At 36.8% G+C, this 20,045-nt stretch overlaps 1 protein-coding gene and 1 long non-coding RNA gene across 2 annotated transcripts; one reads left to right on the forward strand and one right to left on the reverse strand.

Moving 5' to 3' along the window:
• Positions 1–1,709: 1,709 nt before the first annotated feature.
• Positions 1,710–4,203, reverse strand: sp9 (sp9 transcription factor). The gene is made up of 2 exons (XM_056464712.1): positions 4,099–4,203; positions 1,710–3,569 (listed from the first exon to the last, which is right to left on the reverse strand). Exons 1-2 carry the CDS (start codon positions 4,117–4,119, stop codon positions 2,271–2,273), a joined length of 1,320 nt encoding a protein of 439 aa, XP_056320687.1. The 5' UTR covers positions 4,120–4,203; the 3' UTR covers positions 1,710–2,270.
• Positions 4,204–4,340: 137 nt separating this feature from the next.
• On the forward strand, positions 4,341–18,481 carry LOC130234434 (uncharacterized). The gene is made up of 3 exons (XR_008838312.1): positions 4,341–4,503; positions 4,867–4,937; positions 18,239–18,481. It is a non-coding gene; the product is annotated as an uncharacterized LOC130234434 (long non-coding RNA).
• Positions 18,482–20,045: the final 1,564 nt, after the last annotated feature.

Raw genomic sequence — 20,045 nt, forward strand, 5'->3', positions numbered from 1 at the left:
GTATAATAACCCGTTAAGTTTGATGTAAAGCATTATTTCATTAGCTGAGCTAATTCGTTGATGATTTATTATTAAAAATATTGAATTAATTTGCAGACAATCTGCGTTTGGAGGACATTTTCTGACTGAAGGAGAGATGAAAGAGGAGAGCCGCTCCGGCTGCGCGGGAAACTCGCACAAGAGTCACGGCGCATGAGTTTCCCGCGCTGCGGCCGGAGCGGCGCTCCTCTTTGATCTCTCTTTTATTACCGCGCGCAAACAAAGCTGACTTCTGCCTCGCGCTCAGTCAGAGGGCATTCCAGAAAAACCCCGAACAAAAGGCCCTGAGTGACAGCGCTACTGTCCGCAACCCCAGGCGCATCAGGCCCTTCCAAAAGGCTGAAAAGCACTTAGATCTTGTCCACGAATAAGCTCCCGTTTGTAAATCTTAATAGAACCATATAATTGTAAAGCGTGCTCGTGAATGCCTTCACGCCCAAATAGCGCTCATTTCCGTAACACAAATTCTGAATTGTGTGCAATAAAATCGCTGCATCCTACATTAACTTTTAAAAGGCTGCGAGTTGTGTTCTGAACACCTGCTATTTGGGGAAAACACAGCCTAAATTATTGTCAGTCAAAAATAGATTTTTAAAACCCGCGATATTCAATTTTATGATTTATAAGCTTCAAATATTTTATTTTATTTTTATTTTTTGCAAAATATCAGTTTTTTTTCCTCAACGAGGTCATTAAATGATAATGGGGCCATTTTCTATTTGTGCATTTTCTCCCCCTCTTCTCCAATGCTGCCTTTTCGGCACCGGCCACCACCGCACAAAAGGAAATGAAAATAATTTTAGTCTATTGCCTTCTGGTCAATTTACCTTGTAGCACAGAAAGCGTTTGGAGCCCTAACGAGTTCCCAGGCAGGGCTCGAGCTGTAATTATTCCGCCGGGTTTTCAGTGGGATCGGACGCTGCACTGGATAAACACAAAGAAGTCAGAGAGCATCCTTGAACCTTTTCAGTACAGGGCCACTGATATTCAAATAACAGCCAGAGACCATTTGACTGCGAGAGCATTTTAAATCCAACATTTGCATAAGGCCTCTCTCCCCGTTTCCCCATTCCATCCAGAAAAGGCAAGAATGAAAGAAAGAAGGGGGGGAAAACTGTTCCCATAACACCAAATCAAGTGTAGCGTTTTATAAAAGCTAAACGACGCTTTACGCCTTCAGCCCTCTCTCGGATGGACATTTTCCGTTTGACATGCAAATTTAAGCAGTTAATTTGAGCAATTCAAATAAATATTCAGAGACCCTTTGTCACCGAATCCCCTTGGAAAATGCGCGATAAAGAGCTGCTGAACAAATGATGTCTCGGAGAGTAATTAGATATTTGATAAGACACGAATCCCTAATCGCCAATACAAGACACATGGGGCTGCGATGTGCTCCAAGTCATAATTAATACTATTTAACAAGATTTTCATTTGGACAAAAATGCCTTTCCGGGGCATTAACTATATTGATTTACGCCACTGGGGAAAACGAGTCTTTATTATTATTATTTTATATGGTCATGTTTAATTCGTACTCTTTAATTTCCCTAAAATGTAAATAAATATTCGCTTTGATTACGCGCGGTGTCTGCGTTTGGCTTTTAAACAAATGCAATTTTAGACTCGGGTGAATTTTTAAGAAAACATTCGCATCAGACAACCCAAGCTTTCGATTTTAAATCCCTTTAATTACAAAATGAAAGCCTTATAAGCGTGACTTTATACAATTAAACATTTATATATTTTTTTTAAGCCTGGTAAAGGAAAGGTTAAATGAATTTTAAATAGCTGTGTAACATACATACTGACATCCACAAAGTGCGTCGAAAGGAAAGAAAATTCCCTGAATTTCAGGATCCACCACAAAACAGTCATAAGTAACATTTACAGGAGGAGAAAAAAAATAACATGATATTTTTGTGGATATATGTACACAGTTAGCTCAGCCGAAGCTAGGCTATTTAGTTCCTCTTTTGCGCACTGATTCCACACCGAGTGTCCACTGTTATTGTGCCTTTCCGAGACTTTGAATCGTCCTGGAAGGTGAGGTGTTTGTCTGTGCGGAGCAGAAATATAGCCAGTGTTGCACTGAATTCACTCTTTCCAATGCAAAAGTCTAAAGAAATGTCACATACTCCAGACCCGTTTCCTTTTCTTGATTCACCTTGGAGAGAGAGAGAGGGGGAGAGAGAAACAACCGCTTTGAGGTCATTGTCGTAAAATCGTGCTCAGGACTCGTGGTGCGGAGACTGATCTTTGACCGTGACCCGCGGGTTTACACCCTCCAAAATCAGTTCGGGCGACTCGGACCTGGGGGTCTCCAGGTTGCTGGTGTCGGTGTCGCTGTCGCTTCCCTTTTTGCCTCCGCCTCCAGCGGTGTGTGTTTTGATGTGTTTGCTCAAGTGGTCGCTCCTCATGAAGCGCTTGTTGCACACCGGGCACGCAAACCTCTTCTCCCCGGTGTGGGTGCGCAGGTGCCTCTGGAGCTCGTCGGATCTGGTGAATCTTTTACCGCAAAAAAGCCAGTTGCACACAAAGGGCCTCTCACCGGTGTGCCACCTCAGATGCGCTTTGAGGTGAGATGTTTTCCCGTAGACTTTCCCGCACCCCGGGATGTGACAGCTATGAAGTCCTTTTCTCCGCAGGCTGGCGCCTGCAGGCCCGAGCCGCTCCGCCTCTTGGCAGTTCGGGCAGTCGCATGTGGCCCGCCCGGAGTATCTCCTGGAGGATCTGGATGAAGTTCCGATGCCAGAGCTGGCGCCTGATATCATGGCATTCGTGGCTGACGCGTCCGTGTATGTGGGAATCACAGTTTTGAACCCCTCCTGCGTCAACAGGTGTTGACTAGTGGAAAGGAGGTGAGACGCGGTGGGGCTGATGCCGGTGGAGCTAAACGCGGAGTGCGTGAGGCTGGAGAAGTCCGGGTTGTAGCCGCTTAGCTGGGAGTGGATTGCTTGGGGGGTCCCGGAGTGCAGCGAACTTTGCAAAGTGCCTGCTGGATTTTGCACTTCGAGCCACGAGCCTGGGTTTGTGTGCACGTCCCACCACGTGGACGCCCCGTTGGCCACATCGCCCGAAATGGTGGAGTGAAAGCCGGACTTGTACCAGGATTCGTACGGGTGCGCCATGCCGACGCGCGGGTATAAAGTGTCTGCAGAAGAGTGAACTTTGGAAATGAACGCAGACTGTCCTGAGTCCTGCGAAGAAACGCTGGTTGTGTTGGAGAACAAGCTGCTGTATTCGGCGGAGAAAGCCGACGAGGTCGGAGAGGTCGAGGCCAGGCAGAACGCGCTGTTGCCCGTGCCGGTGGTGGTCGTTAGTCCGGAGGTGCTTCGGCTTGTGGCGACTGTGAATCCGGGCAGGCTGGAGCCTAAATTGCAGCTCGACGAGGATCTCTTCCAAGGGTGAAATCCGCCTTTGGAGAACGCACTGGAGTCGGGGAGAGTCGTGAGGGGACTGGTGTTGCCAATTTTGTTGCAGGTCGCAGCCAGCATCGCTAAAGGGGTAGTTCCAAACCGAGGCTCTTCCTGTTTGGATGAAAAGTTTATGCTCTTTACTAGACTGTAAAACATAGCTGGGCTGTGTGAGAATCAAACAGTTTTACAAGTGCCAGTGACTCCCCCGAATAAAACCCAAACATCGAATAAAGCGCTCAATGCGCAGATTCGTCGTCTTAAAAAACGAGTTTTTTTATTTAATAATTGTAAATCTTCAGTATTTATGAATTACTAACACATACTTAATTTTGGTGCTTTAATATTTTTACATTTTTAACCAAGAAGCGATCTTTCTGCAGTAAAATTAATGTTATTTCACAGATTAATCATAATATAGCGATTATTATGATATAATAATTCTAAAAACTCTCTTTTCTTTATTAAAAAAAAAAAACAAGAGCGTTTTTGTGAATGGTAAACAGTTGTTTTTAGGAATGCATCTAAAAGTTGTTTGGAAGTTTAAATGCGAGCAAGCAACAGTGATATGCTAACAACCACGACAAAAGAATAACAATAAAAAAAACGTCGAATTAAAATATATCAGAATTTGCCTACTTACCCCAAGTATAGACGTAGCCATATCCAGGGCCTTTCCTAGACAGCTAGCTGAAGAACAATGACTCAGTGTTCCAGTGTGACTGCGGGACAGTGCGCTGAAGCTTTACTCTCTCTACTCGTGTTGTATAGTGAGCGCGTGCTTTGAAGTACAGCTGGCTGCAGCGCTCAGCCAATCCGCGCGCGAGACGAGGCGCCTCCGACCAATAAGCGACGCGACCATGACAGAAATACTAAAGCTGCATGTCAATCAATGACTAGGGAACTGATCCCACTGTCAAGCAATAAGCCATCAGCTATTTTTCATCGTTTTATATATATATACACACACACATGGCCATCAAGGCGCAGTTTCTGCACAGACTATAGTGCTCAGCTCTTATTGGTATTTAATAGACATCCTCCGATGGTAAGCGTCTCATCTTGATTTTATGCATGATATCCTCAAATATCTGTATCGTGTGTGTTGACGGATGTGCTTAAACTGAAGGATTCTCACGCGTGTGCACAGCGCGCGCAGCTTCAATGTGATCGCATTATTGTTATGTATATTATCATGATTTATTAATAGGATTATTTGATGTACGCATTAAAACCATACATTTAGATTAGAGTCGTTTGCGTTATGTGTGTGTGATGCGTTCACATGTGAATGCAAAGTCATGAGTGTTACAGTGTCAGTGCGCTTTTATTTTTATTCTTAAAGTATATTTGAGTCCTAGTATACCTTAAGTTTGTTTAATATTTATAATATGTCCAACTTTTAAATTAGAACACGTCGCTGAAATGCAAGAAAGCGTCTTGGATGAAGAGGACGGAGTGACAACACTGATCTCACAACAGGTGTGTTAGACTTTTGTTGAAAGTGTTGTGTGTGTGTGTGTGTGTGTGTGTGTGTGAGAGAGAGCGAGAGAGAGGGAAAAGAGGGAGGGATGTGGGGGCGCAGGTTAGAGTTTGGGGGTGTTAATGCGCGCGCGCGCTGCTTTAAATACCTTCAGAACCACACGCGAGCACATGACTCCAAATAAAATCTTAAATTAAACAACAATATTTTATTATGTTGCATAAATAACCAATGCAAAGAAGTTAGAGCGTTAAATTAGACAGTAAATAAATAATAATATCAACTAATCAGAATAAATATATACAATAACATTCTGTTAGATTACAGATCAAATCATTAATAATTAGGGTACGTTTTCCCCCTCAGCACTGCTCTTTTGTATATAAAGATCAATGCATTATAGCAGTGTTTTGCGCTGCTTGTTAAAACATTTAAGGGTAATGACATAATGTAACAATGGTCTGCTTTGGAGTGAATCGCCTCCTTTTAAAAGTTAAAGCAATTTTCTTGAGAATGGCCCCGACGAAACGCTGTGCATTACAGTATTCAAAATGACCAAATAATGCTCCATTATAGCGCTTGAACGCTGCCAGTCAGACTGGATGCAATTTACTCCGGAGCGCTTTGCTTTAAATTCCCTCCTATGGAGAGAGCTGGGGAATATAAAACAATTTATTCAAATCCGAGCGGCGGAGTCTCGAAAATCGCTTGATTTGCGCAATCACCGCAAATTGACGGAGGAACAATTAACACTATTAAACGTCTGTTCAGCATAAACAAATTGGCCTGAGGCTCGGGAGAGGTTTAGGTTACATGTTTAGATGGCTATGTATATGCGCGCGCGTATGCATGTCTATTCACACTTGGGATAAAACCAAATGACTAATGTGCATTTCTGAACATTTCGACAAGATGTGAAAAACACTCGCGATTAATATATGACTTATTACATCCTCATTGACTGGCTTCTGTCAATGGAAGATAGATAGTCGGCATTTATATGTTAAATAGGCTAAATTTAGTTATTTTATTACGAAGAACATTGGACAACATATTTAATATGAAGCTAAATTTATTAATTTAGCAGATTTGTTTTTGTTTGTTTCGATAAACCCAAATATATTGAATTAGCTAAAACAAATTATTCTCCAAACACTGCGAGATATCACGAATATCATCATTTTAATATCATCAGAATATCATCTGGATATTTAAAATTAGATTTGTGTTATAAACACACACACACACACACACACAGTCCGGCTTGTGGCTTACGAGCACTTTTTCCGTGCGTAATTAGGAGCCTATTACAAGTCATTAGATTGATCAATGTACCTTAAACAATACGAGTGATTTATTTGGTAAGAACAAAACGCCGTGCATCCATTGTCTTGAGCCTGAGTGACGATATGCATCCATCACGGCCTTAAACAACACAAGATGAATGATTAATCCGGACCTATTCATTAAAAGGGTCTGGCCCGCTCCTCCAAAAACCCCTGCATCCGCGAAGAGAGGGCTTTTCAGAGGAGAATTTTTTTGTCGGTTGCCGCTGGGATTAATTTGTCCCCACCCTTAAGAGGAAAAGCGCATTTGTGGATAATTAACTAATCTGGCTCATTTTAAATCCCTCTCTACTACAGGTCCTTCACTTGATCACCCCAAACAGCCTGGTTTCCTCCCTCTAACAATTCAAAGAGAGTCAAAACAAATATTAACTCACATCTCAGTTGCTTTTTTTTTTTTGGCATATAGTGTCACATCTCTAGGCACCTAGCCCCGCTTGGGTTTGTGATTAAATGTCTCTAAGATCAGCTCCGTGTTTGCGCACTTGGTGATTTTGACAATAAAACAAACGCTTGTTATGTCCGTTGACAGGTTCGAGCATGTCCAATGAGCTCTCTAAGCAAATACTGGCTTGGCATGAGGAATAAATCTACGTGCAAGCTGTGTTATTTCTAATAAACCCGTTTGAAAGGAAACGGGGTTGTGTGGTGGCGCAAAACAAAAGCGCGCAAAGATAAGCTCCTTTTGTGTTTCCACACTCAAGCAAGAAACATTTGCTTTACCTCAATTACTTCAGGTAGATATAAACGATCCGAATTTAATATTTAAATGCATTCATATTTACTAGCCTCAGAACTCAAATGCTATTCGATATGTTGTTGTCATTGTTTTTAGTTCACGCGCAGGGATCGCCAGTAACAAGTGCGCGCGCTGTGAGCGACAATCGGCTATACAAGCAACTCACCTGAAGATCACATTTTATTACGTGACAGCCATGAATACAGTTGTTGACTGCGCAATTAAACCAATCAAAACTACTTGTCAATCTATAAGGTGTAAACAGAGTCCAGCGTCAGGTGCATTTTAGGGGCCCGCTCTCAGACTCTCTCTCTCTCTTTCTCTCTAATCTCTCTCTCTCTCCCTGCATTCTCATCACCCACGAGTATTTCATCTTAAAAACAGAAATGACTATAGGGTTACAGCCTTTTGTGCCATTTCGGTATCCAAACATGGTGATCTTATTATGATTTGATTATTTGGTCTTTTTTTTTTGCTAGCAGTGAGACACAAGAGCCCGGATCTTTCTGACAGGCAGCACGCAGGTCATGGCGAATGCTGTCGTGTTTGTTCTTAAGTGGCCGGTGAATGTTATCTGCTATTCTCCGCGTGTCTGAGGCTCGTGTCACAATAGAGCAACGGTGACACCGCGCACATTAACGCATGACTACTTCTCGAAATTTGCATGTGAATGTCATGATTCTTCCACCCTCTGTGTTAATGTCTAGCAGTGAGGATAGCATCATATGGTGTTTTTTAGTATTATTATTTTTATAGATTTTAATATTATTATTATTGTTGTTGTCGTTGTTAATATTACGTTTGAAGTTAATTAATACGCTGGGCTCCTTAATGTCAAAAAGACATTAAAAAGACACGTCAAAATTGCAAATCGATTTGATGTCAAAATCTTGACGTCTATTCGACATCCGCACATTGATGCCCTTTTGACCACCAAAATAACATAAAAAGTATTATAATGTAAGAAAAGTTTCATTCATCTGAATGTTTCAATTCCAAATGATGCATTTACTGTAGATTTTTATGCCTAAGATGCATTAAAACTACCTCGATGTCAAAATGACATCAAATTGACATCTAATATGGTTATCGATTTTTTAAAATCACAATATTAGATGTCAATTGGAAGTCATTTGACATCAAGCAAGTTTATATGCATTATAGGCATGCAAAGTCCAGTGTAAATTTGTCATTTGTGATTAAATTATTCTAATATATCTATTCAGATACATAGGTCCATTTTGGTCGTCAAAATAGCATCAAAATGTCGATGTCAAATAGACCGTAAGGTTTTGTCATCATATCAATGTGCCTTTTTTGATGTCGTTTTGACGTCAATGTGCCCCCCGGAATATGTTTAGCTTTATTAGCTTTTCATGCTGTTTATTAAGCCTCCGAGAAGTGCATTTGTCCCGGTTGCTCGGTGTCTCGGGACTCGGTCGTGTCTGCGGCGCGCGGAGGATCCAGCTCAGATAAACACACTCGCCAACAGGTGCTTAGTGAAAAATCCCTCGGTTGACGGAGCTGCCGCGGCTCCAACACTACACGAGCGGGCTGCCGTCTGTAATTTCCGCCGCAGAGGGACGGTGGTGTGTGGAAGCAGGACTGCGGTCCACCACTGCTCATCTCTGCTTGACCGTGTGACTGACGGCTCTGTCCAATTGGGTTTGGACTCGTCTGAGATCTCCAGAGGCGCGAAGGATTTATTACTTATCGCTATTAAGAAGACAGAAGCTGATTGAATTATTTAGATTAAAGCCCTTATGAAATATTAACATTACTAACAAATTTACATCACACTATGCAACCATATCATGCTACTCAATATCATTCTATGGCATTCTAAAAATGACGCTTGCTTTTTTTGTTCAAGCTACTTATTTAAAATGAGCTGCAACAACTATTCTTGAGTTTTTTGGCAGGACAACTTAATTGTTTTATGTTCAATTCACTTTAATTTGTAAAAGCTAATAAGTTAACTTGATTCCTTCATGTTGTCCCAACACAAATCGATTGTATGGAATCCAGCATACAGTGGATTATTTGTAAGTACACTGTAAAAAAAGAAAGCACACTATCTATGTTGTCCCAACACAAATCGATTAAGTTAACCTAATTGTTTTTACAAATTTAAGTGGATTGAACATTAAACAGTTAAGGTGTCCCCCCAAAAATACAATAGTTGTGATTTTCAGTTCATTTTAAGCAGCAATTTAAGTATATACGAATACATATAAAATGTAAACCTGGACTTCAAAACCAGTCATAAATGTTCATTTTTGGTACTTGACGTACATCATCTAAATGCTAGCTGTATGGTACAGTATGTTATTATATGAAAATCGGGAATATAAAGGTTAAAAATTTATACATTAAATCAAAATACTGAGAGAATTGCCATTAAAGTTCACCAGATTAAATATAGCCTGGCATATTACTAATCAAAAATTAAGTTGTGATATATTTACAGTTGGAAATGTAGTAAATATCTTACTGATGATATTCTGCAAAGCAAGTCGAAAAGCAATATTTTTGACCCATACTATGTATTTTTGTGCTATTTTTCTGGTTCAGGGTCATGAATGTTAAAACATCAGCACAACTCATATAATTAAAGGGATAGTTCACCCAAAAATGAAAATTCTGTCATTTATATTTTCCCTTCACTCGTCACAAACCTGTTTGGGTTTATTTTTTCTGTTATATGAAAATACTTTGTATACACTGTAAAAAGAATACACACCATCTCTTCATGTTGTTCAAACACAAATCGATTAAGTTAACTTAACTGCTTTTACAAATTTAAGTGGATTGAACATTAAACAATCAAGTAGTCCTCCCCCCAAAAAAATAAATAATTGTGATTTTTCAGTTAATTTTAAATAAGTACTTGAATAAGCAGCAATTTAAGTATGATGACACAAGATAAATGTAAACCTGGACCACAAAACCAATCACAAATCTACATTTTTGGTACTTGACGTTTATACATCATCTGAAAGCTGTATGGTACAGTATGTTATGATATATTAAATCAAAATCAGGAAGATTAAAAAGATATATTAAATCAAAATACTGAGGAAAAGGTTCACCAGATTAAATATAGCAAGGCGTATTAGTTCTGATATGTTTACAGTTGGAAATGTACTAAATATTGTCATAAAAACACGATCTTTACATTGTTTTCTAATAATATTCTGCAATAACTTTGACCCATACAATGTATTTTTGTACTACTTTTCTGGCCCAGATTCGCAAATGTTAAAACATCAGCACAACTCACATAAATTAAAGGGATAGATCATCCAAAAATGAAAATTCTGTCATTTATACTCTTCCTTCACTTGCCACAAACTTGTTCGGCTTTCTTTTTTTCTACTTTACACAAAAGAAGATAATTTGAAAAATGTTTAAAACTGATTTCGATTTACTTCGAATTAAATAAACTAAATTGTCCGTAATGTGTGTATGGGTGTTTCCCAGTACTGGGTTGTAGCTGGAAGTGCATCTGCTTCGTAAAACATATGCTGGAATAGCTGGCGGTTCATTCCGCTGTGGCGTACTCTGAAATAAAGACTGAAGAAAAAAGAATGAATGATTGAGCCCTTTACTTCTATACTATACTACACTACACTACACTATATTACACTACACTATACTACACTATACTATACTATACTATACTATACTATACTATACTATACTATACTATACTATACTATACTATACTATAGTTTTCCTATGGATGTCAGTTGCTCTTTTCTCCTCCAAATATTCTTCCAAATATCTTTGTTCTTTTAAACATAAAAAAGAATGTAGTGTGCGTAAATCTAGAAGAAATTGTCATTTTGGGGTGGCCTTTCCCTTTAAGTATGGGCTATAAATGAAACACTTATTCTTGACCTGTAGTTTTTAAACTATACAAAAGCATGTCATCACACTGAATTTTGTATTCTGAATTTAAAAAAGGAGGGGTGGCATGGTGGCTCAGTGGTTAGCACCGTTGCCTCACAGCAAAAATGTCACTGGTTCGAGTCCTGATTGGGTCAGTTGGCAATTCTGTGTGAAGTTTGCATGTTCTCCCCGTGTTGGCGTGGGTTTACTCCAGATGTGCTATGGGTGAATTGATGAACTAAACTGTCCGTAGTGTATGAGTGTGAATGAGTGTGTATATGTTTCCCAGTACTGGGTTATAGCTGGAAGGGTATCAGCTGTGTGAAACATATGCTGGATAAGTTGGCGGTTCATTCCGCTGTGGCGACCCCTGATTAATAAAGAGACTAAGCTGAAGGAAAATGAATGAATGAATTAAAAAGAGCTAATAAATCCTAAAAAGACTTCTTGTTGACGAAGCCTATAGTGGTTTGAAAGATCATGGCAAAGTATAAGGATTTAAAATGAGAGTTATTGAGTATTATGTGGCCACACTGTGATCCTTTTAAAGTCGCCATCAGACTATATTTGTAGCACATAAAACCTGCCAAGATTTCATTTCTTTTTTGTTTTGTTTTATGATCCGTTGTTAAACAGAATGACATTTTAGTGTCTTTTGCAAACCATGTTATTAAGTAAAGCAAAACACTAAATAAATAAATAAATAAATAAATAAATAAATAAACTATTGCTATAAATAATAATAGAACAATAAAATCGGGATTATTACACAGTATTGGATTTTTTAACTCTTCTGAAAACACATGCCATATTTCTTACTGTTTTCTTTTTATATTATGTATTTAATTATAGGGCGACACGGTGGTTCAGTAGTTAGCACTGTCGCCTCACGGCAAGAAGGTCGCTGGTTTGTGTCCTGGCTGGGTCAGTTGGCATTTCTGTGTAGATGTTCTCCCCGTGCTGGCGTGGGTTTACTGCGGGTGCTCCAGTTTCCCCCCACAGTCCAAACACATGCGCTATAAGGGAATTGGATGAACTCAATTGGCTGTAGTCTATGAGTGTGCGTGGATGAGTGTGTATGGATGTTTCCCAGTACTGGGTTGCAACTGGAAGGGCATCCGCTTTGTAAATCATATGCTGGAATAGTTGGAATAGTTGCCCCTAAAGAGACCAAGCCGAAGGAAAATGAAAGAATTCTGGAAAAAAAAAAAGGAAAAAAGCTAAAAATTCACAGTAAATACTTTTTGGTCCCAAAAAAACATCATGAATTGTGTTGATTCAGCTCATTTTAAATAAGCAGCGAAAATAATTATGTGAGTGTTGTAAATACTGTAATATATGCATACTTTAGTATGGTTAAAAAACACTAGTGTTTACTATCAATTACTATCCTCTACATGTTGTTGCTATTTAAAAGGGTGGCAATAGTTTACAGTCTTACTTACAGCCAGAATTTACAGTATATTTATTTACTGTAATTAAGTAATTTACTGCAACCGGTAATTTACTGTAAATGTACAGTAAGTGTTTTACAGTGTAGGCAAGTTATTGGACACAAGTGGTTTGTTCTGTAGCTAATCGAATTGTTTAGACTTACTGGCAACCTAAATTTACTATAAATTAATTTACTGTATTTAAGTAGTTTACTGCAACCAGTAATTTACTGTAAATGTAGATGTACTGTAAATGTTTTAGAGTGTAAGCAAGTTATTGGACAAAAGTCATTTGTTTTGTAGCCAATCGAATTGTTTACAAAAACAATTAGCGAGGCACTTCAATTTAACTGTTGTGCAAATTCTATAGTTGCTATGGCAACACAAGAACTATAGTAATATATACAAATCACCGAATAATGTAATTTTCTAAAACTCTATAGTATATTGTACCACATTACGCAACACAATCTCATGACATTTTGTAACATTTTGATTTAGCGGCTAATTCGTACGATCTAATTCGTACAATTTCGTACGATTTGCTCATCTCTCAATGACGGTTGGGTTTAGGGGTGGGGCTGGGTGCCACGCCTCCTTTTTAAAATCGTACAATTTAGTACGACTGAACTCGTATGAATTCGCCACTAAACTGACAAAACGTAAAATACGTTTTCCTGTAAGATCAGGCTGGAATACACCACGAAAAACTAAAGTAAACCACAGTATTTATTACAGGTTACTATAGTTAATACTACATTACGCTGTAGCATTAATTAACAGTATGTTTACCGTAAAAAATGCTGGGTTCCACACACATCCCAACACAAATCGATTAACTTAATAGTTTTACAAACTTAAGAGCAAATTTAAGTTGTCCCAAAAAACATCAGGAATTGTGTTGACTCAGCTCATTTTAAACAAGCAGCGAAAATAATTATGTGAGTGTTGTAAATACTATAATATATGTATACTTTAGTATGGTTAAAAAACACTAGTGTTTACTATCAATTACTATCCTCTACATGTTGTTGCTATTTAAAAGGGTGGCAATAGTTTACAGTCTTACTTACAGCCAGAATTTACAGTATATTTATTTACTGTAATTAAGTAATTTACTGCAACCGGTAATTTACTGTAAATGTACAGTAAGTGTTTTACAGTGTAGGCAAGTTATTGGACACAAGTGGTTTGTTCTGTAGCTAATCGAATTGTTTAGACTTACTGGCAACCTAAATTTACTATAAATTAATTTACTGTATTTAAGTAGTTTACTGCAACCAGTAATTTACTGTAAATGTAGATGTACAGTAAACGTTTTACAGTGTAAGCAAGTTATTGGACAAAAGTCATTTGTTTTGTAGGCAATCGAATTGTTTACAAATTTATTAATATGGATTTGAACCACAGTGTAGCGAGGCACTTGAATTTAACTGTTGTGCAAATTCTATAGTTGCTATGGCAACACAAGAGCTATAGTAATATATACAAATCACCGAATAATGTAATTTTCTAAAACTCTATAGTAAATTGTACCACAATATGCAACACAATCTCATGACATTTCGTAACTTTTTGATTTAGTGGCTAATTCGTACGATCTAATTCGTACAATTTCGTACGATTTGCTCATCTCTCAATGACGGTTGGGTTTAGGGGTGGGGCTGGGTGCCACGCCTCCTTTTTAAAATCGTACAATTTAGTACGACTGAACTCGTACGAATTCGCCACTAAACTGATAAAACGTAAAATACGTTTTCCTGTGAGATCAGGCTGGAATACACCACTAAAAACTAAAGTAAACCACAGTATTTATTACAGGTTACTATAGTTAATACTACATTACGCTGTAGCATTAATTAACAGTATGTTTACCGTAAAAAATGCTGGGTTCCACACACATCCCAACACAAATCGATTAGCTTAACTTAATAGTTTTACAAACTTAAGAGCAAATTTAAGTTGTTCCAAAAAACAAGAATTGTGTTGATTCAGCTCATTTTAAACAAGCAGCGAAAATAATTATGTGAGTGTTGTAAATACTGTAATATATGCATATAGTATGCTTAAAAAAACACTAGTGTTTACTATAAATTACTATCCTCTACACGTTGTTGCTATTTAAAAGGGTGGCGTTGTGGCTCAGTGGTTAGCACTGTGCCCTCACAGCAAAAAGCTCACTGGCTCGAGTCCCAGCTGGGTCAGTTGGTGTTTCTGTGTGGAGTTTGCATGTTCTCCCCGTGTTAGGTTTCCACCGGGTGCTTTGGTTTCCCCCACAGTCCAAACACATGCACTATAGGGGAATTAATTAACCTAATTGTCTGTATAGTGTATGAGTATGGGTGTTTCCCAGTACTGGGTTGCGCCTTTCTTGTTTTAATAGATTGTAAAGTGTAATTTATCCCTCAACACTCAAAAAAGTTTTTGAGAAAAAAACAACACAATTCTTGAATTTTTTGGGGGGACAACTTAATTGTTTTATGTTCAATCCGCTTAAATGTTAGTTAATTTAAGCGATTTATGTTGGGACAACATGAATGAATTATGTGAAACCCTGCATTTTTGTACAGTAAAAGCTACATTTTCAGCATCATCACTCCAGTCATGTGATTGTAGTCACTCCCGTCACTAGTATTCAGCTTAAAGTATCATTTAAAGGCTTAACTAAAGTCAGGGTAATTAGGCAAGTCACTGTATAACAGTGGTTTGTTCTGTAGACGATTGAAAAACAATATTGCTTACGGGGGCTAATAATATTGACCTTAAAATGGTTTTAAAATATTAAGAACGGCTTTTATTGTAGCTGAAAAAAAAACAAGACTTTCTCCAGAAGAAAAAATATTATAGGAAATACTGTGAAAAATTCCTGGATCTGTTAAACGTCATTTGGGAAATATTTGAAAAAAAAAAATCACAGGAGGGTGAATAGTTTTGGTTCAACTGTGTATAATTCATCTCCGTCAAGTCTAAACAGATCTTGACCATGTTTTTATGTATCTGCGTACAGATGGGTTCCTTCACTCCTCCAGAGGTCACTCTTAAAGTGCCCTTGAATGATTTGCTGCTGTCAGATTGGCTGCGTTATTGTGGCCCCAGCCAACGAACCTGGAGCCCCGTGTCATCAATCTAAAGCAATTTCAGCCCTATTGCTGTTTGCGTTTCTGGATTCTCATTGGCAGCAGCAGGTGAAGAGCAGACGGTCACTCTTCTGACCGCTCCACATGAGGCCGCGGCACAAACCATTCACCCACCGATCCCAAAATCAGCTCCTCTATTACGGGATTAAAGGCCTTTTGTGTCCTGAAGCCTCATTCGGATGAACACAAAATGATTTGGCCTCCTGTAAATAGTTAATTCTTTTAAAAATGTTATTTCGTGAGATGTTTTTCAACGCATATATAAACTTAATCACTTTATTAACTAATAATTACTAATGACTAGGGCCAGACAAACATTTTTCTTGCTGTTTCTGCTCAGAATTTTGTAAAAAAAAAAAAAATCTGCGGATTTATTCGGAATAATTTTGGGAGTATCATAACTAACCAAAAACCTAATATATCAAATAAAAAATAATGCATTTTTAACTTTATTTAATGTTTGCAATGCAAATCCAATTAGATCCACTTATTTTTTGTAAACAAAGCAAGTCTCTCATAGTTGGCGCAATAGTTAGCGGTTCATTCAGCTTTAGAAATGAATGAAAAGAATGATTTTATTTAATTTATTACTGTAATTATGTAATTTACTGCAACTGGTAATTTACTGTAAATGTACAGTAAATGTTTTACAGTGTAGGCAAGTTATTGGACAAAAGTGGTATGTTCTGTAGCCAATCAAATTGTTAACAGTCTTACTGGCAACCAAAATTTACTGTAATTTACTGTAAATTAATTTACTGTAATTAAGTAATTTACTGTAATTAAGCAATTTACTGCAACTGGTACTTTACTGTACATGTACAGTAATGTTTTACAGTGTAGGCAAGTTTTTGGACATAAGGGATTTGTTCTGTAGCCACTTAAATGGTTTACAGTCTTACTGACAGCCAAAATTTACTGTATATTTATTTACTGTAATTAAGTAATTTACTGCAACTGGTAATTTACTGTAAATGTACAGTAAATGTTTTACAGTGTAGGCAATTATTGGACAAAAGTGGTTTGTTCTGTAGCTAATCGAATTGTTTAGACTTGCAACCTAAATTTACTGTAAATTAATTTCCTGTATTTAAGTAATTTACTGCAACCCGTATTTTACTGTAAATGTAGATGTACTGTAAATGTTTTACAGTGTAAGCAAGTTATTGGACAAAAATGGTCTGTTCTGTAGCTAGTCTAATTGTTTACAGACTTACTGGCAACCATAATTTACTGTAAATTAATTTACTTGTCGTTAAGAATTTTAATGCAACCAGTAATTTACTGTAAATGTAGGTGTACTGTAAAGAGGTTTGTTCTGTAGCCAATCAAATTGTTTACAGTCTTACCGGCAACCACAATTTACTGTAATTTACTGTAAATTAATTTACTTTAAATGAATAATTGACTGTAAATGTACAATAAATGTTTTACAGGGTAGGCAAGTCATTGGACAAAAGTGATTTCTTTGGTAGCCAATTAAATTGTTTACAGTCTTACTGGCATCCAAACTTTACTGTACTTTACTGTAAATTTATTTATTGTAATTAGGTAATTCACTGCAACCAGTAATTTACTGTAAATGTAGATGTACAGTAAATATTTTACAGTGTAGGAAAGTTTTTGGACAAAAGTGGTTTGTTCTGTAGCCAATCAAATTGTTTACAGTTCTACTGGCAACCAAAATGTACTGTACTTTACTGTAAATTAATTTATTGTACTTAATTTACTGCAACCAGTAATTTACTGTAAATGTACATGAACATAAGTTATTGGACAAAAGTGATTTGTACTGTAGCCAATCGAATTGTTTACAGTCTTACTGGCCACTCAAATTTCTGTAAAATAATTTACTGTAGTTAAGAAATTTACTGCAACCGATGATTTACTGTAAATGTACAGTAAAGCTTTTACAGTGTAGGCAAATTATTGGACAAAAGTAGCAAATCAAATTGTTTATTCTTATTTGTAACCAAAATTTACAGCAGTTTATTGTAAATTAACTTACTTAAAGAAATTTACTGTAAATGTACAGTAAATGTTTTACAGTGTAGGCAGGTTATTAGACATAAGTGGTTATTTCTGTAGCCAACTGAATTGTTTACAGTCTTATTGGCAACACAAATTTACTGTAATTTACAGTAAATTTACAGTAAATGTCTTGCAATGTAGGCAAGTTATTGGACAAAAGTGGTTTGTTCTGTTGCCAATTGAGTTGTTTACAAATTTTCTGGCAACCAAATTTGACTGTAAATTAAGTATTTTACTGCAACCGGTAATTTACTGTAAATGTACATATATAGTAAATGTTTTACAGAAAAGGCAAGTTATTGGACAAAAGCGATTTGTTCTGTAGCCAATCAAACTGTTTACAGTCCAAAATTTACTGTGATTTACTGTAATTTAACCAAAATTGTCAGTAAGTATTGTAAAATTGACAGTAAAAGTTTTACAGTGAAGGCGAGTTATTAGATAACCAATCGAATAAAATCTTAAGATCGCTAATAATATCAACCTACAATTTAAAAAAAAAGGTATTATTCAATTATACGCTAAAATAAATAAGACTTTCTAAAGAAGAAAAAATATTATAGGAAATACTGTGAAGATTTCTTTACTTAAATATTTGAAAAAAGCATAAACATTTGACAGGAGGGCTAATAGTTTTGTCCTCAGCTGTATATGAAGCAAGTGTGTGTGTGAGAGAGTGCGTACAGTGGTGATCTAGTCAGTGTGTGTCTCTATTTTCAGGACGTCAGATCCACACAACAGCGCTGCGCATCTCAAGGCTTCCTCTTCCGCATCACTGAGTCGGATAAAAACACTGCATTCAGACCCCGCCAACGCTGCCATTTGCCCTCGCTGCGCGCACACACACACACACACCTGCCAGGTATGGGGTTTGTCTGTCTCACACTGTGCGTCTGTCTGTGTTCGTCTGTATTTGTTGAAAGCTTTCCTCCGCACCAGACACAGTCAGTTAGGGTGCAGGGAAAAAGATTGAAGAAATAAATGCATCATGATTTCTGGAGTCCTATCAAGGAGGGTGTAGGAGTTGATTTGTTGTTGTTATTATTAATATTATTATTATTATTATTATTATTATTATTATTATTGTTGTTGTTGTTGTTATTATTGTTATTATTGTTATTATTATTATTGTTATTATTATTATTACTATTGTTGTTGTTATTCTTATTATTATTATTATTATTATTATTATTATTGTTGTTATTATTATTATTATTATTGTTATTATTATTTTTATTATTATTGTTGTTGTTGTTATTATTATTATTTTTTTATTATTATTATTTGTTTACTTTTATTCATTCATTTATTTTATTTCTTCTTATTTTTTTCGTTTTTCTTTCTTACTTTCTTTATTTGTTCATTTATTTATTATTTTATTTACTTATTTGTTATAATTATTATTATGTTAATTATTTTATTTATTAATTTGTTGTTATTATTGTTTTTTAATATTATTAATGTTATTTATTTATTTTCATTATTTTATTTTCCATTCAGTCATTTTCTTTTCGGCTCAGTTTCTTTATTAATCTAGGGTCGCCACAGCAGAATGAACCGCCAACTTATCCAGCACATGTTTTACGCAGCGGATGCCCTTCCAGCTGCAACCCATCACTGGGAAACATCCATGCACACCCATTCACACTCATATACTACGGACAATTTAGCTTACACAATTCACCTAGACCACATGTTTTTTTGGACATGGGGGGGAAACGGAACACCCGGTTCGACTTTTGCTCTCTTCGTTAGTTTAAAAAAACACAGATTTCTTTACAACACATAAAGATACATTTTTTAAAAACTTGGGAACGATATATCAGATAATTTTAGCGGTTTTAAAACCTTGACTTTTTAAAATCACGTTATACCTTGAAACCGGTTACCGCCACATGTCTAGAAGCATTTAAGTTGTCCCAAAAATAAAAATAAATCAAGAATTGTGTTGAATCAGCTCATTTTATATAAGTACTTTCAACAAACAGCAATCATAATTTTTGTGTATGTTAGTTGTATTTTTGTGTATTTTAAGTGTATGTAATAATATATTTTTAAAATGTAACTTATTTGTTTGCTATTAAGGTGTGATATGACTAGTTTGAGACAGGTTAAGTTATTTTTATAAGTTTGAGGTTTGGTAAACAGGTAAAGTCAACAGCGTAATTACAGTGTAATTACACTTTAAATGCGATGTAAATTATGCAGGTACACAAAGTTTCCGTTTAAATATTTACTAAACTTAATTTTTTTTTTTGCTGGTTATTCAAATGACTTATTTAAAAAGAGCTGAATCAACACAATTCTTGAGTTTTTTTTAAATTGGTCAACTTAATTGTTTTATATTCAATCCACCTAAATTTGCGAAAACAATTAAGTTAATTGATTAATGCTGGAGCAACATGGAGTTATGTGGAACCAAAAATCGACGTAGTATCCATGACGTCACCCATATAGGTTTCTGAAGAGCGCAAATGTAGCTACAAGTAGGCGTGGCCGACCGTCGCCATTTTGTTTGCACGTCCGA

This window comes from Danio aesculapii, chromosome 9 (genome assembly GCF_903798145.1).
Source record: "Danio aesculapii chromosome 9, fDanAes4.1, whole genome shotgun sequence".
NCBI lineage: Eukaryota > Metazoa > Chordata > Actinopteri > Cypriniformes > Danionidae > Danio > Danio aesculapii.

Excerpts from the sequence above, each read along its gene's own strand:
- sp9 (XM_056464712.1), bottom strand. The coding sequence starts at position 4,119 with ATGGCTACGTCTATACTTGGG. Across the intron at positions 3,570-4,098 it reads TGGCTACGTCTATACTTGGG|GAAGAGCCTCGGTTTGGAAC; the intron begins GTAAGTAGGCAA and ends TCATCCAAACAG.